General features: G+C 52.5%; 1 protein-coding gene across 1 annotated transcript; it reads left to right on the plus strand.

Annotated features, from left to right (window-relative positions):
• The first annotated feature begins 2,529 nt into the window (after positions 1-2,529).
• Positions 2,530-10,182, plus strand: LOC144331872 (uncharacterized). Its single transcript, XM_077950302.1, has 2 exons — positions 2,530-3,792; positions 7,638-10,182. Exons 1-2 carry the CDS (start codon positions 2,769-2,771, stop codon positions 8,009-8,011), a joined length of 1,398 nt encoding a protein of 465 aa, XP_077806428.1. The 5' UTR covers positions 2,530-2,768; the 3' UTR covers positions 8,012-10,182.
• The last annotated feature ends 1,655 nt before the right edge of the window (positions 10,183-11,837 follow it).

The following is an 11,837-nucleotide window of genomic DNA, read 5'->3' on the forward strand; positions in this document are numbered from 1 at the left end:
TGCAAGTTCCCCGTCACCCCCCAAAGCTGCCTGGCCAGGGGCCTGAGAAGCCAGCAGGAGGCTGTGGGTGAAGTCATGTCAGGGACTGAGAGGGCAGGTGCAGAGGACCCAGGAAGGGCCAGCGACCAGGTGAGCCACTGCTCTCAGCCCTTATGTTCCTCTTATAGTCAAAGCCTTTCTGTACCCCAATCATGGCAACCACTGATCTCGTTCTGACCCTATACTTTTGCTTTTTACAGAGTATCATAGAAGTGCAAACGTAAAGGATGTGACCGTTTTTTAAATTAAACTTTTTATTTTGAGATAATTGTAGCTTCTCATGCAGCTGTGAGGAATAATACAGTGGGATCCTTGGTACTCCCGCAAGTTCCCTCAAGGGTAGCACCTTGCAGCTACAGTAACGGATCACAGCCAGGATATTGACACTGATACAGCGAGAACGGAAAGTTCCCTCCCAAACAGCCCTCATGCTGCCCTTTCACAGAAACACCCACGTCCCACTGTCCCAAACCCCTCCTTAGCCCCTGGCAACCACTAATTTCGTCTCCCCTTGTATAATTTTGTCATTTCAAGAATGTTCTGCACATAGAATCATACAGTATGTGACTTCTGGGGACTGGCTTTCTCCCACTCAGCATAGTTTTCTGGGTTTTCCTCCAGGCAGCTCGGTTGCAACGTAGTTTGTTCCTTTTTAATGCTGAGTAGGAGTCTAAGTAGGTAACCTTCTGAGTCTGGCTTCCTGAGTTCAGTGTAACAATGTTGCAATTCATCCCAGTTACCTTATGGATCAATAGTTTGTTCCCTATTATTGTTGATTCTATTTATGAAGGTCTCACAATGTGTTTAGCCATTCACCAGTTGAATGATAATTGGGTTTCCACTTGTGTGTGTGTGTGTGTGGTGTGTGTGTGGTGTGTGTGTGGTGTGGGTGGTGTGTGTGGTGTGTAGTGTATGGTGCGGTGTGTGTGGTGTGTGTATGGTGCGGTGTGTGTTGTGTGTATGGTGTGTGCTGCGGTGTGTGGTGTGTGTGTGGTGTATGTGGTTGTGTGGTGTGTGTGTGTGTGGTGTGTGTGGCGCGTGTGGCATGTGTGGTGTGGTTGTGTGCGGTGTGTGATGTGTATGGTGTGTGGTGTAATGTGTATGTGTGGTGTGTGTGCGGTGTGTGTGTGGCGTGTGTGTGGCATGTGTGATGTGTGTTGTGTGTGTGTGGTGTGTAGTGTGGTGTGTGGTGCGTGTGTGGTGTGGGGTGTGTGGCGTGTGTGTGGTGTGTGGTGTGTGTGTGGTGTGCATGTGGGGTGTGGTGTGTGGTGTGGCGTCTGTGTGTGGTGTGTGGGTGTGTGGTCTGTGTGGTGTGTGATGTGTATGTGTGTGTGGTGCGTGTGTGGTGTTTGGTGTGTGTGTGGTGTGCGGTGTGTGCGGTGGGGGGGTGTGGTGCGTGTGTGGTGTGTGGTGCATGTGTGGTGTTGAAAGGAACTGGGCACATTCCTCAGCCCCAGGCTCAAAACTCCCTGAGCCTAGTACAAACACATCCCATCCTCCCATCCCACCACATACCGCCATATATCTCTCAAACTCCCTGAGCCCAGTACAAACACCACCTGGAAAGTCTCCGATAAGGAGACAGCCGTTCAAGGTTACTGAAAGCACGGGAGCCAAAAGGAATTTCTTTGTTCCCCTGCAACTTTCGGGATATAAAAAGCAAACGCTCGCGTTGTTCGGGGCCCTCTTGTATGCTGTGGAATGGAGGGACCAAGTTCGAACTTGTAGTAAAGATCCTTGCCGCTTGGCTTTGACTCTGGACTCTGGTGGTCTTCTTTGGGGAACAAACAGTCTGGGCATTACATCTGGGGGCTCGTCCGGGATTCCCCAAGCCCACCAGACCCCTGGTCAACGGATCTGCTAGGATCGATCTACTGATAGGTGAGCTGGCTCGTCTTTGTCTGTCTGTGTCTGTTCTGAATCTGAATCTGTGACTCGCGAGGTCTGAAACCGGAGCTGGTACAGTCCTGGCAGACGCGCTATAGGACGGCCAGTGGAGGCCAGTGAGAGACGTCCCCTGGCTCTCGTCTGATCTAGCTGTCTCTGATCTGAACTGCCCCGAGCGTGTTTGCGGTTTGGGCAGTAGTTGTCTCTGATCTGAACTGCCCCGAGCGCATTTGTGGTTTGAGCAGTAGCTGTCTCTGACCCCGGCTTCCGGTGCGCGTGTGCGATCTGAACCGCCCCAGTCCCCGGGCTCCCGGCTTCCGGTGCGCACGTGCGAGCTGAACCGCCCTGGTCCCCGGGCTCCCAGCTTCCGGTGCGCGCGTGCGATCTGAACTGCCCCGGTCCCCGGGCTCCTGGTGCGCGCGTGTGATCTGAACGGCCCCAGTCCCCGGGGCTTCCAGCCTCCGGCGCGCGCTCGCGGCCCCGGTCCCGGTCCCCGGGGCTTCTGGCCTCTGGCGCGCGCTCACGGCCCTGGTCCCCGGGGCTTCCGGTGTGCTCGCGGCCCCGGTCCCCGGGGCTTCCGGCGCGCTAGCGGCCCCGGTCCCCGGGGCTTCCGGCTTCCGGTGCGCTCGCGGCCCCGGTCCCCGGGGCTTCTGGCGCGCTCGCGGCCCCGGTCCCCGGGGCTTCCGGCTTCCGGCGCGCGTGCTTGCGGCCTGAACTGCCCCGGTTCCCGGGCTGCCAAAGCGCGCCTGCGACTAGGTATCATTAATAAGTCAGATCAGATTTACTTTACAGGGATTCTAACCCACATTCCTTTACAGGAAGAGACTACAAATCATTACAGGATGGGTAATACCCAGAGCACTCCTCTATCTCTCCTTACAAGTAATTTCAAAGAAGTTAAAGCAAGGGGCCATGATCTTGGTATGGAAATCAGGAAAGGAAAGCTAATTACTCTGTGTCGCTCCGAATGGCCTGCCTTTGATGTGGGGTGGCCACCCGAAGAGACCTTCCGGCTTGCTGTCATTACTAGGGTAAAATCCAAGATTTTCCTACCTGGGCGTGCGGGCCACTTAGATCATATCCCATATATCCTCATATGGCAGGACCTTGTTGAGAACCCGCCTCCTTGGCTGTCCCCTTTCCAATTAGCCTCTGAACCCTGTAAGGCACTGGTTGCTCGACCACTAAAATCCAAGCAACCAACTGCCCCCCCCCCCCATCCTGTTCTACCTGATAGCGGGGACCCACTGTTCACAGAACCCCCTCTGTACCCCTCCGGGCCCCAGGCCCCGGCCCCCCGGGCTGAGTCGTGGGAGGGAGCAGGCGGACGGGAGGCGGCCGACGCACCCGGACCCACCCCCCGGGCTGAGTCGCGGGAGAGAGCAGGCGGGGGGGAGGCAGCCGGCACTCACAGGCCCGCTGAAAGAGAAAGTAACTTTGAAGGGCCGGTGGGGCGGACGCGAGGGCGCACTTCGCAGACTAGCCCCCCCCAGCCGCCTGACTCCACGGTGGCTTTACCCCTTCGGGAAATAGGACCCCCAGATGACACAGGAATCCCCAGGCTCCAGTACTGGCCATTCTCCACCACTGATCTGTATAACTGGAAGACTCAGAGTGCTTGGTTTTCAGACAACCCCAAAGATTTACTGGCTTTACTGGATAGTGTCATGTTCACCCACCAGCCCACTTGGGATGATTGTCAGCAGCTCCTCCGAATCTTGTTTACCACGGAAGAGCAAGAGAGAATACAGGTAGAAGCTAGAAAGCTGGTCCCGGGGGACGACGGTCAACCGACTGCCAACCCTGACCTCATAAACGCGACCTTTCCTCTGACCAGGCCGGCGTGGGACTACAACACGGCAGAAGGTAGGGGACGGCTACACCTTTATCGCCAGACTCTAATGGCAGGTCTCCGGGCAGCTGCTCGCAAGCCCACTAATTTGGCTAAAGTATATTCTATTCTACAGGGAAAGACAGAGAGCCCAGCTACATACTTAGAAAGATTAATGGAAGCTTTTAGACAGTACACCCCCATAGATCCAGAGGCTCCAGGAAGTCAGGCAGCTGTTGTAATGTCTTTTGTAAATCAGGCAGCCCCAGATATTAAAAGAAAACTCCAAAAATTAGAAGACTTGGAAGGAAAGCGGATTCAGGACCTCCTTCAGATAGCCCAGCGGGTTTATAATAACAGAGATACTCCAGAAGAAAGGCAATTTAAGGCCACTGAAAAAATGACCAAGGTCCTGGCAGCAATAGTACAGAAAGAACATCTACAGCCAGAGTACACCCAACCTAGGCGGCCCCCCAGGCATGATAATCTGAGAAAAGACCAATGTGCCTACTGCAAGGAGGCTGGCCACTGGGTAAGAGACTGCCCCAAAAAGAAGCAACGAGGACAGGGACCCCCTAGGTCTACACCCGTACTAGTCACTCAAGATGAAGACTAGGGAAGACGGGGTTCGGATCCTCTCCCCGAACCTAGGGTAACTTTGCAAGTGGAGGGGTCCCCGGTCCAGTTCTTGGTCGATACGGGAGTACAGCACTCAGTCTTAGTTAAAACTAATGGGAAATTATCCTCCAAGTCCTCGTGGGTACAAGGGGCCACAGGAGTTAAGAAATACCCATGGACAACACAAAGAACAGTAAACCTCGGAGCCAAGAATGTAACCCATTCTTTCCTGGTCATCCCTGAGAGCCCCTGTCCCCTATTAGGGAGAGACCTGCTAACTAAAATGGGAGCACAGATCCATTTCCTCCCTGAGGGGCCCGTCGTGACCAACTCCCACAATCAACCCGTGTCTGTCCTGACTATAACCCTAGAAGATGAGTACCGGCTCCACCAGGAGCAAACGGCCCCTGACCAGGACATAGCAACCTGGCTCCAGCAATATCCAGAAGCTTGGGCGGAAACAGGGGGCTTAGGACTAGCAAAACACTGTCCTGCCTTATTTGTTGAACTTAAACCTGGGGCAGACCCCGTGCGGGTATGCCAATACCCGATGCCCCTAGAGGCCAAGAAAGGAATTGCCCCGCATATCCGCTGGCTCCTTGACCAAGGGGTCCTTCGCCCATGTCACTCGCCCTGGAATACTCCATTGTTGCCGGTACGAAAACCTAATAGTGGAGAATACAGACCTGTACAAGACTTAAGAGAAATCAATAAGAGGGTTGTGGACACACATCCAACTGTGCCTAACCCATATACCCTCCTGAGTACCCTAAACCCCAAACATCAATGGTACACTGTTTTAGATTTAAAAGATGCTTTCTTCAGTTTGCCTTTAGCCCCTCAGAGCCAAAAGCTCTTCGCCTTCGAGTGGAATGACCCCGATAGGGGCATAAGTGGCCAACTGACATGGACCAGACTGCCGCAAGGATTCAAAAACTCTCCTACCCTGTTCGATGAGGCCCTCCATGAAGACCTGGGTGAGTACCGACACAAACACCCTGAAATAACCTTACTACAGTATGTTGATGACCTCCTGATTGCTGCTGAGACCCAAGAAGCTTGCATCCAAGGGACCAAGGGTCTCTTACAAGCTCTGGGAAATCTAGGCTACCGAGCCTCGGCAAAAAAAGCTCAAATCTGTAAGCCAGAGGTAACATATCTAGGGTATCTGCTTAAAGAAGGACAGCGCTGGTTAACAGAAGCCCGGAAACAAACTGTTCTGCAGATCCCCAGGCCACAATCCACCCGACAAGTGAGGGAATTCCTGGGGTTGGCGGGGTTTCGCAGACTATGGATACTTGGGTTCGCAGAACTGGCTAAACCCTTATATCAGGCAACACGGGGGCAGCGGCCATTTAAGTGGACAGACGAAGCCGAGTCAGCTTTCCAACAGATTAAAACCACCCTACTCTCCGCGCCTGCACTGGGACTACCTGATGTTACCAAGCCCTTCCACTTATACGTAGATGAGAATAAAGGTGTCGCCAAGGCGGTAATAACTCAAAACTTAGGCCCCTGGCGAAGGCCAGTTGCCTACCTGTCAAAGAAGTTAGACCCAGTGGCTGCCGGGTGGCCCCCCTGTCTCCGAATGATTGCAGCCACGGCTCTGATGGTGCAGGATGCTGATAAACTTGTCATGGGGCAAGAATTGCGGGTCGTTACTCCACATGCCATCGAAGGTGTACTCAAACAGCCACCTAATCGCTGGATGAGTAACGCCCGACTCACCCACTACCAAGGACTACTACTAAATCCTCTCAGGATAACTTTCCTGTCCCCAACGACCTTAAACCCTGCCTTGCTGCTGCCCAACCCGGACCTGGACGCCCCACTCCACGACTGCACCGAGATACTAGCTCAGGTGCACGGAGTTCAAGAAGACCTGCAGGACCGCCCACTTCCTGACGCCGACCTCGTTTGGTTCACTGATGGGAGCAGCTTCATGCATCAGGGCCAGAGGTACGCTGGAGCGGCAGTAACTTCAGAGACTGAGGTAATCTGGGCGGAACCCCTACCCCCGGGGACATCGGCCCAGAAGGCCGAACTGATAGCGCTCACCCAAGCTCTTACCTTAGGGGCGGGGAAAACCTGACGGTATATACAGACAGCCGATATGCTTTTGCAACGGCGCATACACATGGGGCCATTTACAGGGAGCGGGGGTTACTGACGGCTGAAGGAAAAGAGATAAAAAACAAGCAAGAAATCCTAGCCCTGCTAACAGCCCTATGAAGGCCAGAAAAGTTAGCCATTGTGCATTGCCCGGGGCATCAGAAACTAACTACTCCAACTGCTCAAGGCAACTTTCTGGCGGACCAAACTGCAAGAAAGGTGGCGAAGGCTCCTAGCCAACTCCTTGCACTCCAGCTCCCTGACCCGGGCCCCCGTGACTTGCCATATTTCCCTGATTATTCAGAACAAGATCTCCAGTGGATTGACAAGCTTCCCCTGAAACAGATCCAGAATGGGTGGTGGACTGATACTAATGACCAAACCATCCTACCAGAAAAATTAGGACAACAAGTGTTAGAACACATCCACCGAACCACCCACCTGGGTGCTCGGCAGATGATAGACCTGATCAGACGCTCTAAGCTCAAATTCAGGCATACAGCTGAGACGGCCAGCAACATTGTGACAAGTTGCAGAGTCTGCCAGCTTAACAACGCCTACCCCCAATCCCAGGCTGCATCAGGAACAAGGCTCAGGGGAACCAGGCCCGGTATCTACTGGGAAGTAGATTTTACTGAAATAAAGCCAGGAAAATACGGATATCGGTACTTACTTGTCTTTGTAGATACTTTTTCAGGGTGGATTGAAGCATTCCCCACCAAAAAGGAAACTGCTCAGGTTGTAGTAAAGAAAATCCTGGAAGATATCCTCCCCAGGTATGGCTTCCCCGTCCAGATAGGGTCAGACAATGGGCCGGCCTTCGTCGCTAAGGTAAGTCAGGATTTGGCTTCCATCCTTGGGGCAAATTGGAAACTACATTGCGCTTACAGGCCCCAGAGTTCAGGACAGATAGAGAGAATGAATCGGACCTTAAAAGAGACCTTAACTAAATTAACTATGGAGACTGGCGCTAATTGGGTGGTCCTTCTCCCCTACGCTCTGTTCCGGGCCCGTAATACCCCTTACAGACTGGGCCTTACCCCTTATGAAATTATGTATGGCAGACCCCCACCCTTAGTTCCCAGCCTAAAAGAGGATCTGCTCAAGTCTGAAACAGAAAATGTCTCTGAACTCTTATTTTCCCTACAAGCCTTGCAGAAAATTCATCAAGAAATCTGGCCCAAGCTGAAGGAACTATATGAGACCGGTCCCCCGCCGACACCCCATCCGTACCAGCCGGGAGACTGGGTCCTGGTCAAGCGACACCAACAAAAGACCCTAGAACCCAGGTGGAAAGGACCACTCCAGGTACTCCTAACCACACCCACCGCCCTGAAGGTAGAAGGCATCGCGTCGTGGATCCACTACACCCACGTCAAGCCAGTGGACCCAACCTCTGACCTTCTAGGACCAATCATGGCGGCGGCTGAAGCACCGGACACGTGGACTGTGGACAGAGCTAAAAACAACCCCTTAAAACTCACCCTGCGCCGGCAGCATAGCTCACTGCAAACATGCAGTTAGGTAGTTTAACCCTAACGTTAGTTGCCCTAGTGGCCGCTAGGGAAATCACAAAACCAGCTCTTAATCCCTTTGTCTGGAGATTCTGGCTTTATGAAAACCAAACCCACCCTGGACAACCTCATAAGCCCGGGAAATTATTGGCCAGTGCTGATTGCCCCTCCTCAGGGTGCAACAGCCCAATTCTACTAAATTTTACTGGTTTCCAAATAGCCAAACCTATGACACCAATAATATGCTTTGAGTTTGATCAGACTAAATACAATTGTAAACACTATTGGTGGCACCAAAATGCCGGCTGTCCTTATAACTATTGTAACATCCATAGACCCCGTTATTGGGGAGAGAGAAAACAGTTGGACCCTAAGTGGCCCTTCCATCGCAGACGGGATAGAGACTTTTCATATACATGGATAGTTAGAGACCCCTGGAACTCCCGCTGGACCACGCCTCAACATGGGGCTGTATACTACTCTCCCTCCTCCACATGGCCTAGCAGTCACCTCTATCTGTGGCGAGGCCTAGTGCAAGTACTGCCCCTAGTCCACGGGAATATCCAACGACAGGAAAACAGACTAACACAAGACTTACGTCCTTTCTCCTGGTTAAAGTTATTACAAGAAGGACTAGAACTTGCTAACCTTACAGGACTTCACAGCCTGTCTGGCTGCTTTCTGTGTGCCACTCTAGGGCGTCCACCGCTAACCGCTGTCCCTCTGTCATGGGGATCCTCTACCTTTGCCCAAGCTAACAACCTCCAAAACCTCTCATATGCTCCTAAACGTGCCCCTATACCTAAACCCCAGTCAGGAGAAGTTTCCCTACTGTTTCTCAGGAACCAATTCCAGCCTCTGCAGCATCACTGCAACGCCTCCTAATATCACCTTAAGGGCTCCGTCAGGCATATTCTTCTGGTGTAATGGAACCTTATCTAAAAACCTATCAAGCCCCTCTGTTACCAACCTACTGTGTCTTCCTGTCACATTAGTTCCCCGGTTGACTCTACTTACTGCTGGCGAGTTCCTAGGGTATACCGGTAACTGGACTAGTGCTGTTATTCACCCAGACCCTAGACCGAGACCTGCACGAGCCATATTTCTCCCCCTCATTGCAGGAATCTCCCTCACCGCATCCTTCATTGCGGCCGGACTGGTGGGGGGAGCCCTAGGTCACACCCTCATAGAAAGCAACAAGTTATACCAACAATTTGCCGTTGCTATGGAGGAGTCGGCTGAGTCCCTTGCCTCCCTTCAGCGGCAGCTCACGTCCCTAGCTCAGGTAACCTTGCAGAACCGGAGGGCCCTAGACCTACTCACTGCAGAAAAAGGTGGTACATGTATATTTCTAAAAGAAGACTGTTGTTTCTACATAAATGAATCAGGGCTTGTAGAGGACCGGGTCCAACAGTTACGCAAGTTAAGCGCAGAAGTAAAAACACGGCAGTTTGCTTCAGCTGCAGACCAATGGTGGAACTCCTCTATGTTTTCTCTGTTAGCCCCCTTCCTTGGACCCCTGCTAAGTCTACTATTTCTACTTACCGTAGGACCTTGTGTTGTTAACAGAATTTTACAATTTGTTAGGGAGAGGTTTGACACCGTACAACTCATGGTCCTCAGAGCCCAATACCAACCTGTAAACGCTGAAACAGAATCAGACTTATAAGACCCAAGATTGGCTCTAGAAATACCTGAAAAGAAGGGGGGAATGAAAGGAGCTGGGCACATTCCTCAGCCCCGGGCTCAAAACTCCCTGAGCCTAGTACAAACACATCCCATCCTCCCATCCCACCACATACCACCATATATCTCTCAAACTCCCTGAGTCCAGTACAAACACCACCTGGAAAGTCTCCGATAAGGAGACAGCCGTTCAAGGTTACTGAAAGCGCGGGAGCCAAAAGGAATTTCTTTGTTCCCCTGCAACTTTCGGGCTATAAAAAGCAAACGCTCGCGTTGTTTGGGTCCCTCTTGTATGCTGTGGAATGGAGGGACCAGGTTCAAACTTGTAGTAAAGATCCTTGCCGCTTGGCTTTGACTCTGGACTCTGGTGGTCTTCTTTGGGGGACAGACAGTCTGGGCATTACAGTGTGTGTGGTGTGTGGGGGGTGTGGTGTGTGGGGGGTGTAGTGTGTGTGGTGTGTGGCGTGTGTGGTGTGTGGCGTGTGTGATGTGTGGCGTGTGTGGTGTGTGGTATGTGGGGTGTGTGTGGTGTGTGGTGTGTGTGGTGTGTGTGGTGTGTGGGTGTGTGGTGTGTGTGGTGTGTGTGGTGTGTGGTGTGTGTGTGTGTGGTATATGTGGTGTTGGTGTGTGTGGTGCATGTGTGGTGCGTGTGGGGTGCATGTGTGGTGCGTGTGTGGTGTGTGGTGCATGTGTGGTGTGTGGTGCATGTGTGGTGTGTAGTGTGTGTGTGGTGTGTGGTGTGTTGTGTGTGGTGTGTGTGTGGTTGTGTGGGGTGTGTGGTGTGTGGCGTGTGTGTGGTGTGTGGTATGTGGGGTGTGTGTGGTGTGTGGGTGGTGTGGTGTGTGTGTGTGGTTTGTGGGTGTGTGGTGTGTGTGGTTGTGTGGTGTGTGTGGCGTGTGTGTGGTGTGTGTGGTATGTGGTGTGTGTGGTGTACGTGGTGTGTGGTGTGTGTGGTATATGTGTGGTGTGTGGTGTGGTCTGTGTGGTGTGTGTGTGTGTCGTGGGTCAAACCAAATGTTTCTGCTTCTTGTCAATGGTGAATAAAACCAGTATAAATATTTTCAAACAAATTTTTGTTTAAACATAAGTTCTCATTCCACTTGGGTAAAAACCTAGGACTAGGGTTTGCTTGATATGCATAAGCATATGTTTATTAGAAATTGCTGGCCGGGCTCAGTGGCTCACGCCTGTAATCCCAGAACATTGGGAGGCCAAAGCGGGTGAATCACATGGTCAGGAGATCGAGACCAACCTGGCTAATGATGACATCCCGTCTCTACTAAAAATACAAAAAATTACCCGGTAGTGGTGGCGGGCACTTGTAGTCCCAGCTACTCGGGAGGTTGAAACAGCAGAATGGCATGAACCCAGGAGGCAGAGCTTGCAGTGAGCTGAGATCATGCCACTGTACTCCAGCCTGGGCCACAGAGCGAGACTCCGTCTCAAAAAAAACAAAAACAAAAAAACCCACCAAAACAAAATTGACAAATGGTTTTCAGAGGGGAAGTTGGTTGCGGTGGGGACATAGGGGTAGGGGAGGGTTCGGTTAATGAAGCCTACCCCAGCACAGCTGGAAAATGGGCCTCTATCCCAGCACTGAGGTGCCTAAGCCCTGTGCCCAGACCTAAGCTACACAGGGTCTCAAGATCACAGTCAGTCAAGAATCAGAAGTGATATCTTCTGCTCCAGAACCTTCTGTTCATGCAGCCCCTGCCGCCTCCTCAGGGATCACCAGGAACTTTTCAAGATGCTGGGTGTAGAGCTATGGCCAACTGTAGGGCACCACCAGACACTTGGAGCTCAGAGGGACCCAGGGGTAGGCAGGATTGGCAAAAGCTGGAAGTGGGTCCCTATAGAACACACCCCACCTGCTGCCTCCAGACCTTGGACATTTCAGGGGTGCTGGGCCAGCTACAGGGAGTGAAAGGGAAATGGGGACCCTTCTGATTGCTGCCCTGGGACCCTTGGGTAGTGACAAGGAACCTGGAAGCACAGTTGTCCCCAAGAGGCCTTCCTGGGTCCCTCCTCCATGGACAGGACTTTAGACTGGACAGTTACTCATCCGTTTTTCCACCAGTCTGTCCATCCATATATCTGTCCATGCACACCCCCTCCCATTCTTCCACAAGCCCCCTGAGGCCTCCTGGGGC

The sequence above is a fragment of the Macaca mulatta genome, chromosome 10 (genome assembly GCF_049350105.2).
Source record: "Macaca mulatta isolate MMU2019108-1 chromosome 10, T2T-MMU8v2.0, whole genome shotgun sequence".
In the NCBI taxonomy this organism is placed as follows: domain Eukaryota; kingdom Metazoa; phylum Chordata; class Mammalia; order Primates; family Cercopithecidae; genus Macaca; species Macaca mulatta.

Coding starts and splice junctions, on each gene's coding strand:
- LOC144331872 (XM_077950302.1), top strand. CDS start 2,769: ATGGGTAATACCCAGAGCACTCCTCTATCTCTCCTTACAAGTAATTTC. Junction 3,793..7,637: donor GGACTACAACACGGCAGAAG/GTAGGGGACGGC, acceptor TTTCCCTACAAG/CCTTGCAGAAAATTCATCAA.